This window comes from Microcaecilia unicolor, chromosome 1, assembly GCF_901765095.1.
Source record: "Microcaecilia unicolor chromosome 1, aMicUni1.1, whole genome shotgun sequence".
NCBI lineage: Eukaryota > Metazoa > Chordata > Amphibia > Gymnophiona > Siphonopidae > Microcaecilia > Microcaecilia unicolor.
The window spans coordinates 305,930,883-305,949,398 of record NC_044031.1 but is presented as its reverse complement, the minus strand read 5'-3'; the positions used below and the strand labels follow the sequence as shown (position 1 = coordinate 305,949,398).

The 18,516-nt window shown below is 43.7% G+C and overlaps 1 protein-coding gene across 3 annotated transcripts in view; it reads right to left on the bottom strand.

Annotated features, from left to right (window-relative positions):
- Positions 1–2,405: 2,405 nt before the first annotated feature.
- GGA1 (golgi associated, gamma adaptin ear containing, ARF binding protein 1) overlaps positions 2,406–18,516 on the bottom strand; it is a 145,981-nt gene continuing 129,870 nt past the window's right edge. For all 3 annotated transcript variants that reach the window (XM_030207875.1, XM_030207865.1, XM_030207884.1), the window contains 2 exons: positions 6,677–6,787; positions 2,406–5,361 (listed from right to left, as the gene is read on the bottom strand). In XM_030207875.1, coding sequence (XP_030063735.1) covers positions 5,251–5,361; positions 6,677–6,787 — 222 coding nt within the window. In that variant the 3' untranslated portion in view covers positions 2,406–5,250. The remainder of the gene's footprint in view (positions 5,362–6,676; positions 6,788–18,516) is intronic.

The following is an 18,516-nucleotide window of genomic DNA, read 5'->3' as shown; positions in this document are numbered from 1 at the left end:
CCAAAGTTCATGGAGGCATGTCGGAAGCATAGCGAAGGCGGGACTGTTAAATTGTACAGCGCTGCGTAACCCTAGTAGCGCTCTAGAAATGTTAAGTAGTAGTAGTAGTGCTTAACACATGGACGTCCTTGGCCGATAATGGAAAAAAATAGGGCGTCCCTGATGAACACTTGGATGACTTTACTTGGTCCTTTTTTTTTTTTTTACGACCAAGCCACAAAATGTGCCCTAAATGACCAGATGACCATCGGAGGGAATTGGGGATGACCTCCCCTTACTTCCCCAGTGGTCACTAACCCCCTCCCACTCTAAAAAAAATATATATTTTTTTTTTTCCAGCCTCTATGCCAGCCTCAAATATCACACCCAGCTCCATGATAGCAGTATGCAGGTCCCTGGAGCAGTTTTAGTGGGTACTGCAGTGCACTTCAGGCAGGCGGACCCAGGCCCATCCCCCCACCTGTTACACTTGTGGTGGTAAATGTGAGCCCGCCAAAACCCACCAGAAACCCACTGTACCCATATCTAGGTGCCCCCTTCACCCGTAAGGGCTATGGTAGTGGTGTACAGTTGTGGGTAGTGGGTTTTGGGGGGCTCAGCACACAAGGTAAGGGAGCTCAGCACCTGGGAGCAATTTTGGAAATCCACTGCAGTGCCCCCTAGGGTGCCTGGTTGGTGTCCTGGCATGTCAGGGGGACCAGTGCACTACGAATGCTGGCTCCTCCCACGACCAAATGGCTTGGATTTGGTCGTTTCTGAGATGGGCGTCCTCGGTTTACATTATTGGCGAAAATCAGGGACGACCATCTCTAAGGTCGACCTAAATGTTGAGATTTGTGCGTTCCCGACCATATTATCGAAACGAAAGATAGACGTCCATCTTGTTTTGATAATACAGGTTTCCCCACCCCTTCATGGGGCCGTCCTGTGAGGACGTCCTCAGGAAAACTTGGGCGCCCCGTTCGATTAAGCCCCTCCACACGGTTCAACTTTCTGCGCTGCAAAACATTTCACTGAATAATGTGTGAAGAAGTCCAACAAAGACTGTTTTATAAAATCCAGTATACAAAAATAAACAATAGTCAATCCCTATGTGGAGCAGTAATGCAAATAAAAACCACTTCTATCTTACACTGGAAATCATACTTAGCTTGTTAAGATTTGGTTTTATTAGCTTTGCATAGCAACACTCATTTTGCATATATATATTTAAATTGCCAGTGGGTAGCAAAGATTGCCCATTTTGTACTTTCATCAGCTGTCCTTGATTTCTTATTTGATTTCCACCATTGAACTGCATAGGATGTACCAGCTCTTGGTTCTGCTTCCAGTAGGTGTACACACACTGCTTGGTAATTCTGTAAAATTTCTTAATCCTCCCCCCCCCCCCCCCCCAACCCCTTCCCATTTCCTATAATCTACATCTTGGTTCACTCATACTACCAGCTTGTGCTGTACATAAGCTTAGAATGGCTCCCATTGTAAAATATACAATTTTGGTTTTTAACCTCTTCCTCTTTTGTCTCGAGTTCAAATGATCTCACGTGGTGTGTGTATACTTCCCCAAATGCTCTCTGTTCTGTGATTCAGCAAGAAGCAAAATGTTTAAACTCTGGTTTCAAATAGCAGTGTAGAAGATTTTCAGGGCTTCAGCTTCTCCTTGGGTTGGAGTTGGATGCATGACTCCCCAAAATAGTGCCAAAGAGGGAAGGTTTGAAAGAAGAGATTTATTCCCCCATAAATATAGTAATACATACATTGTGCTACTCTGAATTTCCCACATTTACATAATTTGCATTGAAAATATATACACACAGTGTCCAAGGACAAAGAGATCGGTGATTAGACAGCAAACAACTCACAAATCGCACCCTCCCGCCCCCCCACCCAAAAAAATCAGAAAGAAAAGAAAGGAAATAAAAATATATTTTCTATATAAGACACAGTGGAATCAATCTTAAAGACAAAATCTTAAAGGCATCTGTCCTCTATAAGCTCCCAAAAGGCTCACACTTTGCACAGCAGAGGGAACGCTATAAATTTATGATAGGATGCCCTCTAATTCCCCATTTAGCAAACCTGTCCTTTCCTAGCCCCTTCTACTTACTGTACTCACACAAAGGTGCTCCTCCATGAAAAGGATGTCTGCCTAAAAGCTCAGACACTTTTTTTTTTTTTTTTTAAACACTTTCTTTATTCAGTTACAGCTGCCAGATTACTACCAGGGGCGTAGCCAGACAGCAGATTTTGGGTGGGCACCAAATGTTCTCCCCTCAACACCAAAAAAATCTCAGCTGGTGGAAAAATGTTTCTCTGCACCTTGGCATTCTGCAGCAAGCATGTGCTGAAAACTATCGTAGAGAGAAGTGTTTTTGTTACCATCAAGGGGAAGTCTGGCCAAGCTAAATGTGTGCTACTGTTGGGTGGGCCTGAGCCCTAACTGGGTGGGCCGAGGCCCACCTGTGGCTACGCCACTGATTACTACCATACAGCTTGCTGACAAGCAGCTGTCCCAGATGGAAAGGTTCTAATGCCTAACTCCCCTGGGCACGATTTAAACAGGCATGCACCTGCTGGTAAACAGGAGCAGGAGTTCTCCAAGAGGATCTATGCTATACATCTTGAAGGAGCCAATTTCCTACAGAGGCAGCCAGGAAACTCCATACACATACTTGAAATGCATAAACTAAAAATCAGATATATTATATATGCTTTTCCATGTCTGATGCTTCTGGTGGTGGGGCCAAGGACTACGATGGAGTGGCAAAATTCTTTGCAGTGCTTTAGCTGTATAATTCTCTACCCATCTGCAGAGTGCACACAAACCCTCTCAGGGGAATACGAGGAATTTGGTGTAGGAGTGGCATACAGACTCTAATTTTTAATTTCAAGTAAATTAAGTGGGGGGGAGGGGGGGGAGATACTTTTGGAACTTTGTTTTCCAGTTATGTTCTAGGAGCAGATAAACTGAAGCTGCCTCATTCTGGGTGTCAGAACATGAAAGGATCCTATCATTAGCACTTCTGCAAACACAGCAAAGTGTGCTAAAGCCAGCTAATTCTGAGCTCGCAGAATTATAATCCCCAGCATTTAGAGGATCTACAGCACCCCCTGCCAGACTAACCTGCATTAACACTGCACTGTCTTGAAGGCAGGTCACTAAAGCAGCATCTAATCCCTGGAAAGCTAAATAGGGCTAGAACTGGAAACCTCTATGTCCCAGTCATCCCCAAGGCATGAGGAGCCTGCTCCATGGGTAGCATAAGAAACAAAATCATGACATGCAGCAGATGAGATATGGGCTATCATGGGTTATGCAGCTGCTACTGGAACCCAACCGGGTGCTGCTAAAAATAAAAATATAAAAAAAGCCCCCCGCCCCCCAAAATGACTACTGTGGCATTTAGAAACATATGTACAGGGCAACATCATAATTGCAGAACTGACCATCTTGGCCAGAATAGAAAGGATCGACTCCACAAGTTCTAAGATCATCACAAAGATGGATGGATTAATATGGAGATGTGCAAAGCAGGAATTGGTTCCTGCACCTACTTCACACCGCCAGATACTGTGTGCATACTGAACAGTGCAGAGGACACAAGGCTGGCATTTTTGTTTAAGGTCACAACACTCTACTCTTGTTTCTCAATCTCACCTTTTTCTGCTTTCCTTCATTGGTCTCATGCAAGGTCCTCTTTTTGTACAAAGCTTTTCTCATGCCTGTATCTATTTTATATGTAAGCAGAAAGGGGGGCATGGTTCATCTTGACCACTTGGATGGATGATAAACAGCACAGCAGTTTCCCTGATTTTAAGCAGACCCGAGCAGAAAGAGCTTTTTACAAACTGAAGTCCCTTGGCGCTCCTCAAGAACAAAAACATGAAATAAAGAGATGAGCAGAAAAGAAACCCGACTGTTGCTCCCAGTTGCATTATGGGAATGTTTCATTTTTGCAGTGAAGGAGTAAATACAAGAATGTTTCTTTCAGTCAACTGCCTATCCACACAGGAAGATAAACCCAGCGATGGCAGTTAAAGCCACAAGCTCTTACTTAATTTATTCTTTACTAATTACAAAAGAAACTAAGTATCAAGCAGTTCACAAAAAAAAAAAAAAGAGAGGAGGAACGAATTTCTCCCCACCAATAGACACTCAGTGCAGATGCTCATGAAACCTGATCTCTTTGATATCAGATACAAGGGCATGACCCTACTAGACTTTCTGCTTCCATGGATTGGCTGGGATCACACAGTGTGCCAGAGTGGAGGGGGAAAGGGGTACAAGAGGACCAAGGGGCAATGGACAAATGTGGATAGAGGACACGGTAGCAGGGGAGCAATTTTCCCTTTTGGACAGAGGTGATTAAGTGACTGCTGGTGAAAAAAAGGTCAACAGGAAAGTACCCAGGATGTGCCCTTACCCTTCCGCCCCTTTCCTAGAAGTGTGAAGTATGTGTAAAGAAAAAGGGTGATTCATTTATTAGAACACAGTTTAGAGTAACCACCCTCACATGTATTCCTTTAATGTCCAAAAAATGGCAATAGGGAGGCCTAGGATGAGGAGTAATGACTCAGAAATATTTACCAACTCCCCTCCCCCCCCAAAAAAAAACAGGATCGCTGAACATCACTCTCAGCCATAAACACAGCAGGAAGTGCTCTGGTAACCTGGTGTCCAGCAGCCAGAACTCAGTTGTGAGGCACTGTGTTAGTGGCGCATGGAGGTGTGGAACCTTGTGAGAAGCAAAACACTGGTCCAGGTTTCTAGATCTAGACTCCTCCCTCCCGAAATTCAGCCCCCGGCCCCACCTTTCCAGAAGGAACTAACAGCAGTAACAGGTTACTCCAGAATTATGGAACAATGGGTGTGGTTTTATTTGGGGTTGGTGAGGAGGGGGGAGCTATGGGGGACAGAATCTATCCATTATTAAACCAATGAGAAGAAGGTAGGGATAATGGCAGTTCAAGACGCTAGAGAAAAAGAGAAGGTGCAGATCATAGCTGAAGCTGACAATGCAACCCTCACACCCTGAGATGCAGGTGGGGGAATCAGAGAAACACACATCCTTATCTAGAAAAGGACCTTCCTCTCCCCTTCATCTTCCTTCCTACTGTTCCATTTTTTCAGCTGCCTCTCGCCATGCAGGAACCCAAGACTTATGCTGTGGTGGAGGCCTTGGATTCAGGGTAGAGAGCTGAGCAATTGTTCTGAATCCTAAGCACAGTCTGCCATGTCCACAGTGAATGTCAAAGATGTCCCCAAGAATCAGCAGGGGGGAACTGGTCTACATCACCGATTTCATCGTAGGTCTGGCCACCCATTGTGAAGGTCAGCTTGTACCGGAGCCTCACCTTTTCCTGCAAGGGACAGAGACAGTGTGAGGCAAAGGGCTAAGAGGAGAACAAGCGGGTAGCCCTCAGATCAACTGTGACTAACACACCAACACATGACACATACATCCTGTCTACTTTCTTCAGCAGGAAGGACAGAGGAATTGATGAGTTTAAAAACAAACAAAAAATATATATATACTATGACCTTGCTATTGTAAAAGCCTGCAGGGTTTGAACACATACCACAAGTGAATATATGTTTTGGTAACTTGCATGCAACACAATTAACAAAAACTTGCTTATAGCTGCAAGCATTCCTCGGCAGTCCACCCTCCTATACGCCCTCTGCTCCTTACAGGAACCACCTGAGGAGCATGGGGCTCCACGGGCAGGTTTAACAGGGCAATGGTTCTGAATCCAGTCCTCAGGGCACACCCAGCCACTCAGGTTTTCAAGAGATAGATTTGCATACTAAGGACACAGTGCATGCAAATATGACTGGCTGGGCGTGCCCCAAGGAATGAATTGAGGACCACTTCCATGGGGCAGCAGGCACTGGCAGAGCAAGAAAGAAGTATTACATATAACAAAGAACGTGGGATGTACACTGATTAGTGCATATTTGGATCACTCGATTCCATAAATTTACTGCAAAGAAAGAAGAGCAATATTCGACTGGTGGAGGTCAGCATTTCTTCAAATGCTGTCACTGGCTAAATTAGACTTGGATATTCAGTGCCGGCTCCTGGCACTGAATATTCAAGGCACTCAGCATGGCAGGAATTATCCTGGCACCACTAATATTCAGCAACAGTATCTGGATAGCTATCTGATTACCTCAGGGCAGCCTTTTTGCTGAGTACCACTAACCACTGCTGAATACTGGCAGTGCCCAGGTAACTCCCAGCTCCATCCTGACGCTGCCTTTGAACCACCCCTGCAGTAACTGGATAGTGTCAGCAGTCTCCCCAGACTTAAACGGGTAGTGCTACTGGACGCTGCTGAAATTCAGGGATCACATGATCAGTGGAAGATAACCAGGTAGAAACATCCCTTACCCACTTATCTCCGGCCATAAAATTTAATATACTAACCTACAAATTAAAATGTGTTAGAACTTAAAGGAATGTGAAAAGCTCAAATGACCTGAAAACAAAAGTGTCTTGCCTTGTGCACATCCCCATACTTTTCATGGCCAGCCCTGGAATGGGAGGGTCGAGGCGTGAAGCATCCAGGAAGAAAAAGGCTTACCAAATTGGGGATGGACAAGGGAAGTTTAGAGAAGTTCAACTTGACCTGACAAAGGGGCGTGGAAATGAAAAAAAAACAAACTAGTTACCTTCTGTGGATTGGCGAGCAGCAGCACTTGTGTGATCGCTGTGGGAGGTACGATGGGGTTGAATGCTGGAAGTTCTGTGCCAGAAGGGGGTTGCAGCTTCACTTTCATCACCTGTGGGAAGAGAGGGGTATAGAACATATCCTGAGTACAAGGAAACACACACAAACACAAAGGAGAAAGAATGTGAGAGAGGGAGCAGATACTGAACAGAAATAAACAGGGAAAGCATATGAGCATTTCAAACTCTCTTCCTGTGTGCAATTGACTAGGGGGCCAATTTAGGAGGCTTCCTGATTGGGTACGCAGGTTTTTAAAAGTGTTTTACCACAGGATAAAAATGCAGAATGGTTTCAGCAAGAGTGTTAACACAGGAGAAAACCCCTACCACATACTGCATTAAGGGGGTATTTTACAAAGGTATGCTAGCATTTTTAGCTGTTGCTAACCATGAAAATGCCCATAATATTACTATGGGCATCTACATGGTTAGCACATGCTAATTTTTAGCAAGCAGTAAAAATGATAGCGCACCTTTGTAAAAGGGGCACTAAATATTTCAAGTTTATTAAAAATTTGATAGACTGCCCAAGAAATTATGTTTCTAAGCCAAAATGGCAGCATAAGGATGCACCGGGCAGGGCTAGTTAGCCATAATCATCACAATGCCATCCATCCAGTAAAGGGGCAGCAGGAGGGCAAATACAAGAACAGCACCCAAAAAGTCAAGATAATAGCAATATTCAGGCCTAAACAGATAACAGCAGCAGTTGCCGTCACAATAGAACCTGTAAATTTACTATTGCTGACTGAGGGTGATTTTATAGAAGGAGGGAAAGAAGCTGCTTGTTTATAGAAGCACGTAGGCGTCTCTGAGTCTTTATAAAATTGCCCCAATGAAGCTGCAGATGTGTCTATGGAAAGATGATTTTGATGTATGTTTTATTGCTTTTAAGTGTGTTCTTAATTTTGTTTTATATTTATTGTTTATGTATTATTTGTTTTATGTAATTATGCATTTTGAATGCTTTGATGTGAGCCACTGAGAATGGTAGATCATGTGGCATATACATTTTTAAATAAATATCACTATTAAAATGAAGCCATGGACATTTAAGCCTGTTCAGGATCAAGTGTTAACATCTCCATACATATAACATGCATAAATTGAGACCCTGCTCTTGCAACATATAAAACCCAGCCCTAAACATGCCTGCACCTAGGCTACATAAAAGTATGCGAGTTTTAGTCATTTAACACATGGGGTAACTTCGTAAAATACTGACTGTACAGCTAAACCTTAAGTGGGAACACTCAATCAATCTTCAATTCAAAGTTTTCCCACTAGAAATTTACTAGAACCCCGAAAACCTCAGCGGTGCTCCTTGCATATAGAGAGTATTTAAAATGCAAGGATTTAGAGCACCCACCTCGTCACTGGTTCTCCAAGGGTTCAAACACCAATTTACCAACAGTGCTTTACTCTTTCAAATGTTATCTTCATCGCTTCATTAAGTTAATATTAATTCAAATGCAGTTGAAGTATAACTTTATAGATCTTCTTCAACATGTACTTATCTTAGGCAGAGCTTAAATCAAGCAGGAGATAATCTGTCTGACATGATCAGAGGAGCTGAGCTGGCGCTATATTAAATAGCGAGGGGCAGGTCCTTGAAACAGCCCTGAAGGGGGGGGGGGGCTGGTTGTTGTTGGAGGATATTTATTTATGCATTCTTGTATCTCACTGTTATCCAAAAAACAGGTTTCGGTTCAAAGTAGCTTACAGTTTACATTTAAGTGATATTACTCTGGTGTTTCACATTTATTGCATGGGGATGTCATCAGTAGATTGTGTGGGTAAGTTGTAGAATTTTTTTTTTTAAGAGGTAGGTTTTCAGCTCTTTTTTTGAACTGTAGATAGTGGTACTTCTTATGGCTTTTGGTATTGACTTCCACCATTTGGAGGAGTAGCCTAGTGGTTAGTGCAGACTGATCCTGGGGAACTGGGTTCAATTCCCACTACAGGTCTTTGTGACCTTAGGCAAGTCACTTAACCCTCCATTGCCCTAGGTACGAAAAACTATTGTGAGCCCTCTAGGGACAGAAAAAGTACCTGCATATAATGTGTGCAGCGCTGCGTACGTCTAGCAGCGCTATAGAAATGATTAGTAGTAGTATGTAGCTAAATCCTGCTGTGTAGATGGTTTTGTACGTTGTGTTTCTGCGTTGGGTAAGTGGAGACGTAGGTAACTTCTGGTTTCTGGGCTGTTTCTTGGAGATAGTTCTATCATGTCCTGCATGCATTCAGGTCCCATTCTGAACAGTATCTTGAAAATGAGGGTGCTGGCTTTGAAAAGTAGTCTAGCCTTTATTGGCAGCCAGTGTAGTTCTTCGAGTAGTGGAGTAGCTCTTTCATATTTCAACTTTTTAAATATTTTGGATGGTTTGTAATGATTTTAGTGTGCTTTCCTTACATCCTATGTATGCTGCACTGCAGTAGTCTTAAGTGTGATAGTATCATTGATTGTACCATTATCTGGAATGATTGTCTGGGAAAGTTGTCTCTTTTCCTTCTTAGTTTCCATACACAGTTAGGCATATTTTCAAAGCACTTAGCCTTCCAAAGTTCCTCTCTCTGATGCACACACCACGCTAGAGGGGGTGGGACTAAGGTCGGCGGGTGGCAGCAGAGAGAGGAGGAGCCATGCAAAGTGCATGAATGCAAGGCTCCGCGGATTAACTGGTGCACACTGCTTTTCCTTGGGCAGGAATTTATCCCGATGATGCAGGTAAGAGTAGCACTCGCTCGCCCCCCCCAAACCCCCCAAACTACACCCATGTGGGGAGGCTTAGCCTCCCCAAGCCTCTTAAACGGGGCGCCTATGCTGGCACTGACTTCAGGCTTACTGGTCTGTAATTTCCCAGATCACCCCTGGAATCCTGCTACTGTGCCAAACTGGCTAACAGTTTGGCACTGTAGCAGCTAGTCAGATACAGGAGTCACTTGCTCAAAGGAAAGTGGAATAGCTAGTAGTTAGAGCACTGGGCTGACAACAAGTGAAGGCCACTTCAAACCCCTTCTGCTCCTTATGATCTTGGACAAGTCACTTAACCTACCATTGCCTCAGGTACAAAACTCAAACCTCCTGGGTTCATCTTGAGCTAATTCACATCTAAGTACTTGAAAGGTATTAATATTCAAATTTGTAACAAACCCCAGAGACTTTTAGGGGTGGCAGAACTAGAGGACCTGAATGGAAGTTGCAGGGAGGTAGACTAAGGAGTAACAGAGAGGGTAGTAGATGCTTGGAATGCCTTTCCAGGAGAGGTGGTGGTAGAGTCAAAAATGGTGAGCGAATTCAAAATGTTGTGGGACAGACACAGGGGATGCCTAAATAGAGAGGATAGAAAAACAACATGGATATTGAGGTGTTATCTTGGGCAAGAGTACTGGGAACTGAGGTCGATGCCGGACGGACTTCTACAGTCTGTGTCCTGCAAATGGCAAAAAGACTGAAAAAAGATTCAGAACGCCAGCACTGAGAGATCCAAGGTCAACGCCGGACAGACTTTTACAGTATATGTCTGCAAATGGCAAAAGACAGGTGAAGCCTCGGCAACGCCAGTGTTTTAGATCACTTTATTGTCACATGCTGCGAGTGAGGGTGTTGTGCAGCTCAGGGGGGAGGGAAAGACATCTTGACTAAGTTGAATACTGTCAGTAATACTTGGGTATAAATTGTAATACTTGTGGGTATAACCCTGCCGATATGGTTGGCATACTGGAGGACTTGACAACCAGCGTTTTTTAAGCATGGGTGACTGGGCCCCCACACAGAGTGGCAGGCGCGGCTCTAACCACCTTGTTGGGCAGACTGGACGGACCGTGCAGGCCTTAATCTGCCGTCATTTACTGTGTTACTACTGAAAAAGTGTAAATTAAATCCAAAACTTATTTGGATTTATTTACCGCCTTTTTTGAAGAAATGTATCCAAGGCAGCGTACAGCAAATATAATTCAGACATAGGCAAGAGACCATTCAAAGAGTAGTACATATTCATAGTATGGAACTTACAATGTCAACACAGTATCAATTAAAATATCTTGAACAGCAAAGGGGGCAAGTGGAGGTGGAACATATAAGAATAGATAAGATAGTCACCCAAATGTTTTACATTGACTTCAGAGAGTCATGAAAGGAAGTACAAGAAAAAGGAAGGCTGAATAAAAGCACAAAGGAAATTCATAGGAGAATATCAGCAAAAAAAAAAAAAAAAAGGCCTGTTTATTTTTAAAGTATGGTTAACAAAAATGTCAAGATACACGTATGGTTTCTCCCTCTCCATATAGTACCAGAATTTTGGTTATGGTACATCTATTTCATGGAATAAAATGGGAAAGCATACATCTCTGTGACACTGACATCATTCAAACATTGGCCATTTGGGAAAAATGTCACCTCGAGATGGGTCTGAATGCTGCTGAAAATAATGTGCATTTCAGATTATACACACGTTCTGTCTGTCATGCCATTGCTTTTCAATTTTTCTAGACTGTAAATAAAAGGGCCTGATTTTATAACAAGACACCAATGGGAGACATCCAAAAATGCACCTATTCGGTCTTGGCAGCTGCGCTACTATTCCACTTTGGAACAGAATTCCTGATGACTCTTTTGTATAGTCTGGAAATATATGAACTTTTGAAATCAAACAGCCTGCTCATAGCATTGAAATATAAATAAAGACATAAACAACGTCTGGGTCCAAGACAAAGTCACTACCAAGGCAGATCTTTGTGTGACAACTTCTAAAGAGGACTCCAAAACATCTGTGAGCTTCAGAGAGATGCCTCCTACTGAGGATTCAAAGATCCAGTCTGTCTCCTAATAGATAAATATTGAGCGCTCACTATCAGCAGTAGACATTCTGATGGCAAAACTAAGTAGATGCCTTAATATCATATGAACCTGTGAGACACCAGTGGGGACTTTGGGAAATTTAAAAACCTGAAAGTCATTCCTCTTTGTCTGGTTTCCTAAGTATTCCACACTCTGATTTAGATAATACTTCTCTCACTAAGCCCTACTATGTTTAAGCTCAGTCATCTTATTTCATCACTACCTTGGTAGGGTGATGATCGAACACTTGAGCCGGTAGGGTAGCAGTCTCATAAACAACTGTTATATCTCCCACAAACTTGCAAGACATTCTCAAGAGAGAAGTCTAGACCTTCACTGGTATCCAAAAGTGACTCCAATGCCACAATGGCTGGTTTCTCTAATTCCTGCACTACAAACCTGAAGGCATCCTTCTCCACAGGGGCATTTCAACTCAGTTTGCTACAAAAATTATCCTTCATCCTTCCGAGCTATCCTGGTGAAGGGGAAAGAAACTGTCAGGAAACAACTCTCCAACAGCAGTGAAGAAAGCAAGCTCCCATCTTCAGTCAAACACTGCTGTTCTTTACTGCCGTGGGGTCACTCTCTTGATGGAGCTTGGGGAAAACCCATTCAACACTGCCGCCAGACACAATATCTGCTAGTGCAGCCGAACGGGAAAATCACTTTGAGGCCTGTGGGAGCTTACAAGACCTCCAGCATGGTCAGCTTCAATGCTGGGACCACACCTGGTTCAGAGAGCATTGACTAGATCTTCCCCGTCCCAAAGCCACATCAGATTGCAGAAGCAGCATAAACACATGCCCAGGGTAAGAGAGCTCTCACTGGCACATGTAATCACACTGCATCTTAGCTTCCCATGCCATTGCCAATACTGTTTAATCTTTATTTATAATCCCTGAGTGAAGTCATCAAGTCTATGGTTCTTTTTCTTCATCTTTCCTATGGCAGATGATGTAATTCTAGGCTTCCCAGAAAAGAAATCCCTATCAGATACGTTTCTGTTTATGGATAAAGTGCTTTTACATAAGGATGAGCCAACATGGTTTAAAATTAAATCCAGAGACAACCAAAGATTTATGGATGACAGAAAAGAAAGATAAAACCTGTACAAAATCCAACCACAGACCGTGACCAAATACCATTAAGTAGTAAAATGAATTTATTGGGCGTGAAGGAGTGGCCCAGTGGTAAGAGTACCACACTGCTATTCCTTCTCATTTTGGGCAAGTTACTTAACCCTCTGTTGCCTCGGGTACAAACTTAGGGGCCCTTTTACTAAAGTGTGTTAAACCCTTAACATATGCTACTACATATGTAACATAGGCTACTGCAGAATGTGTTCAAAGTGCTTTGTGGAATTTTGCCCGTTTGTGCATGGTAACCCCCATATTACTGATTTGTTAGAAACATTTTTGGGAAAGGGCATAACAGGAATGAGAAATGGGCATTCTTGTGATATCCAGCTAGCACACACTAATCAGAATGCACTACCTGGATAACACAGACAATGCAGGAGCACTTGGCACTTCCTAAATAGGAGGCGGCAGATGTTCCCGACTAATGAGAACATTAGTGTATGACCTGCAAAAACGTTCTTCAAAGTGCCATAATAAAGCTGGATTAGCACACGGGAAAGTCCTGCATTAGAATGCACTAAAGCCCAGATTTTACCGCACTTTAGTGACAGGGCCCCTTAAATTGTAAGCCAAAATACCCAGTGTATCTGAATGTAATTCACCTTGAGCTACTACTGAAAAACATGCAAGCCAAATGAAAATAAATATGGAAATCCACATATGCTTGTGGGGGGTGGGGAGGGAGCCCCTAAACAGCCTGTCACAGATGCACCATATATGTGCTTATTTAGCAAAAAACTACCTGACAGAGGTTCAAGCTGTTGTGTTTACACTGGGTTATTGTTCACATGGTATCATTGGGTTTACCAGGAAGACAACTAGCCTAGCTAAAGGTACTACAGAATATACCTGCTAAAATGATTTTGGGAGGTACTAAATGGGAAAGAGCTACAGAGGTTAGGGCTCTTTGGCTTGGGAGAGAGACAGCTGAGGGGGGATATGATGGAGGTCTATAAAATCCTGAGCGTTGTAGAACGGGTAGAAGTGAATCGATTCTTCACTCTTTCAAAAAGTAGAAATCACCATCAGTTATGGGCAGATTAATAACCTATGCTAACAAGAGGGCAGAGTTCCAGAACTACCAGTTCATCAACTTTTGCAAGATAAGGCATGTCAGAATTCAAAAGACAGCTCCACTATAGTAACAGCCAAGAAAAAAAAAATGTCATCTTACTATGCAGATTGTTTAAAAAGAAAAGCTGTATTTGCTCTGTAAGGATTAAAATATTTCTGTGGGATAGTCCAATGTTTTTAGATTCCCTTCTTAAGTAGCTGAAAAATGCACAAAGACGACCTATGGATGCTCCAGGTTTTCCTCTCCTTTTTCTTTTTGGACGGTGTTATGTCAGGCTGTTGTAAGTGCTGTCACATTTACCAGTGCAGTATTTCCCAAGCCAGTTCCAAACATTTCAACAGGTCTGGTTTCTCACATATTTGCAATAAGCATGCACGGTATATATTTGCATACATTGAAGAACCAGTGCTGAATTCAAGCATGCAAACATACTCCGAACATTTAGGCAAGACATTCAAAGAGGCAGGAAAGTTCTCGTTGCTATTCTGCTTGGCCTTTTATTTATTTACTTACATCTATTTTGCTCTTTTTAAAATGTAGGGTCCTTTAAAAAATGTATATTGGTCAACTGGGTTAAACAAGAACCCCCCCTCATATTGGCAGTGGCGTAATTGATTCCACGCTTTATTGCTCATGGAATTGAGAGAGGTACAATTGAAGTTTAAATGGCAAAAGAGTTCTATCTTACTTGGAAAACCTATATACAGGTGCTAGCACCTCAAGCGCGTAGTTTTATCATCAATCAGCTGGGAGACCCCCGCATTCCTATGTGACTGAAGGTATATTAAGAGAAGGTGACAAGAGTCATGTGATGCTAGGCGAGGGGTAGGACGCCGCAGGACTGAGCTCTGAGGCCCCGAAATAACTTCTCCCCCCTAGCAGCGCAAATTGGCGATTAAACAACTCGTAAGAGGTGACAGGATAAACGAGAAGATAACGCCAAGAGATCGGTAGCAGCAACAAAGAAAATAAAAAAGATGACCTCGAAAACACAGCGGAAAGACGGAACATGAGGGAGAGTCGGTGACGGCAAGATGGCGGACGCCGGCCCCTCGGGAGAAACAGTAAGCTCCGTCTGGGCGGCTGAAATTGCAGCAGAGGTCTCACAACTACTAGAAGCCTCAGTAGATGTGAAATTGCAGAAGATCTCAGAAAAATTAGACACCATGGACGGCAAATTAGAAGGACTGAAAACGGATAGGACGGGATTTCAGCAAAGGCTGTCTGAACTAGAGGATCGCAACCCACAGCAGGAGGGCCAAACTAAGGACTGGCAGAGGAGGATCACCCAATTAGAAACAAAAATGGAGGACTTGGAAAACAGGACGAGAAGAAACAACCTCAGGTTGGTGGGGATCCCCGAAACAGTCCGGGAAGTGGACCTGCGCGAAGTAATAGAAGCATGGCTGCCGAAGGTGTTAAAACTTAAAGCCCTGGAGAATAACTTAAGAATTGAACGGGCACACCGCCTGGGTCAACAGAGATCAGAAGCACAGCGTCCCCGAGTAGTAATCTGTGAAATCTTAGATTATACTCACAAACAAGAGATTTTGAGAGCCTGGAGATCCATGGGCAAGGTGTGCTATGAACGGCAGAGTGTGCTGTGCTTTCAAGACTTTTCGGCAGCAGTAGCAGCACAACGCAAGCAGTTTGCAGGAGCATGTACGGAGCTGCATAACAAAAGAATTCGTTTTGCATTGCTCTATCCGGCACGATTGAGAATCCATCATGAAGGTCAAGTCCATTTTTTCACCACCCCAACGGAGGCGCTGCAGTTTGCCCAGCAGAATAATGGAGGCACAGAGAAGAATAGGGAAACGGTGTCACGTTAACAGATGAGGAGAGGCTTTCACATTGCTGACAGGATTTTCAAGGTTCCAGGAGATGGAGGAGTGGAGTTAGTGACATACTACAGAAGCAGAGACTTGAGCATGTTGAATTGAGACATTGAATTACATGGTATTTAAAATAAATAAGAAGTGGGGAATTAAAGTTAAACACACTCTCAAAACTGCTAATGAGACAGTATGGGAGCAGGGAGGGTGTCTTGGAAGGCAAGTTGAATGTGGAAGGGTTATTTAAGCATGACAAAGGGAGGAAGAGGTAATAGGGGCTTGGGGACCAGAGAAAGGTGGGTTGTGAGTGTTCATAAAAAACAACAGAGGCTGCAGGGGGAGGGGGCAGGGCAAGGATGTGACTAGTTCTCTAGTGAGAACAATGTTTAATAGACTAGCGAGGGGAAGGGAGGGGACGGGGGGGGGGGTGGGAGTTGGGATTTCTTTGTTATTTTCATTCTGTTTCTCATAATATTATTTTGTATACTTCGCGCGCGGGGGGAGGGGAACAGTGGAGGACTCGAAGGTCCAAAGGAGGGGTGCCTAAGGGCTGGGAGGCACGCTCTCCAATTACAGGAAAAAAGAACAAACAGAGATGCACCCTAAATTGGAGTTATAGGGCAGGTTAAATTGATATCATGGAATGTAGGGGAGGTCTCATCGCCCATAAAGCGGAAAAAAATATTACAAGCTTTACAGCGGCATGCAGCAGACATTATATTCCTACAGGAAACGTATCTGACCTCGATGGAACATGACAAATTCCAACAGGGTTGGGTGGGAACTGTGGTGGGATCCCCAGCTAACAATAAAAAAGCAGGAGTGTTGATATTATTTAGGAAGGGATTACATGTGGTCACAAAAAAGAGCAGAAGAAGTGCAGAAGGTAGATATGTTCTGATAGAAGCGGAAGTAGGAGGGACCACTTACATTTTTTGCAATATATATGCACCCAAAGTATATGATAAAAAATTTCACAAAGAGATAGTGACGCTACTGAATCCATATCAGGGAAGGAATGTGGTGCTGGGAGGCGATTTCAACATGGTGTTTGACCCCTTAATAGACAAGACAAACCCAGGGGGCTTAGGACATGGTCACTACTTAAGGGGCCTGCCGTTTCTGTGTGATACTTTGGAATTAGTAGATGTGTGGAGGGTGTTACATCCGGGGTGTAGAGACTACACACATCTATCTCGGGCTCACTCCTCCTTATCCCAAATTGATTATATATTCATTTCCAAACCCCTTTTTGCTAGAATTGTGGAAGCGGAGATTGGACCAGGTGAGATTTCCCATCATTCCCTTATATGGGTGACATTGGAAATAGCAGGGGACAAAAAAGGACAAGGGGGGTGGAAGTTTCCATATGATCTCTACAGGGACGCAAAATTTCAGGAACTATTAAAGGAAACGTGGAAGGAACATGAAACTCATAACAAAGGGCACATAGAGCAGCATGGGTTATACTGGGAAACAGCAAAGGCGGTTATGAGAGGAGAGATAATTGCATATAGAGCATGGACGAGGAAGAGAAGGGACAGAGAGATATTACGTTTGGAAAGGGAGGTACGTACACACCGAATGAAATACGGGGCTACTCAAACGGAAGACCAGAAGCTAAAATACTTAACGTCCCAGAGAGAAGTAAATGAACTATTGCAAGAAAGGGCACAGAAAGCGGAGTGGTATTACAAACATAAGCTATTTATGTACGGGAACAAGGCGGGGACGCTATTAGGCCGGATGGCCAAAGGGAAAAGAGGGACAAGTAGAATCCTACAAATAAAAAAATCAAAAAGGAGATAGGCTTAGACTTGAACAAGATATAGTGAAGAGCTTTCGGCAGTATTATGAGAGAATGTATAAGGAGCCCGAGGAGATAATACCAGACAGCACGTTGTTTTTAGACAATGTGGACCTCCCAATGCTCTCGGCTACACAGAAGAAATATCTCAATGCGCCTATTGAGGAGGGGGAGTTAATGTTGGCATTACAGCAGAGTGACATCCATAAGACACCGGGGCCAGATGGATATAGCATGGCATTTTATAAAATGCTACAAGAACAGGTATCCCCGCCACTGTTGAACTTATTTAATTCGATAGTGGCCAAGGGTTTGGTCCCCGAGACTTTCAGACTGGCAAGAATGATAGTGCTGTTGAAGCCAGGGAAAGATCCGGAGGAAATGGGCTCATACAGACCAATCTCCCTGTTAAATTGCGATGCTAAACTATATGCAAAAATTTTAGCTAATAGGCTGGCCCGGGTGCTGCCAGATTTGATAGCACCGCCACAAGTAGGGTTTGTAAAGGGAAGATCAGTAGTAAGCAATATACGAGCTCTTATTGCCTCATTAGAAAGAGTGGAAGAACAGAAACGGCCTTCTCTGCTCGTGAGTTTCGATGCGGAGAAGGCCTTCGACCGGGTGGCATGGCAGTTCATGTTTGAAGTTATGCGGAGAGTAGGAATAGAGGTTTTTTTTAGGAAGGCGGTGGAGGCCCTTTACCTGAACCCACAAGCGTTCATAGGGATCAATGGGGAATGGTCAGCAACATTTTCGATAAGGAGAGGAGTGCGACAGGGGTGTCCGCTATCCCCGCTATTGTTTGTATTGGCACTTGACCCATTGATCAGAGAAATAGTGTCCCACCCCGAAATTACGGGAGTGACATGGGGTACGGCCAAGTTCAAGATCTCCGCGTATGCGGATGATATTTTGGTACACCTCACAGACCCCAAGAATTCCTTAAACCCCTGTTAGAATTGTTTCGGGAGTATGGGGACTTCATGGGATTTAAAATTAACTCTTCAAAATCCCTGGCATTGACAGCCACAGTTAATCTGCGGGAGGAATGGGGGGGGGAGGAATTTCCGTTAAAGTGGGCAAAGG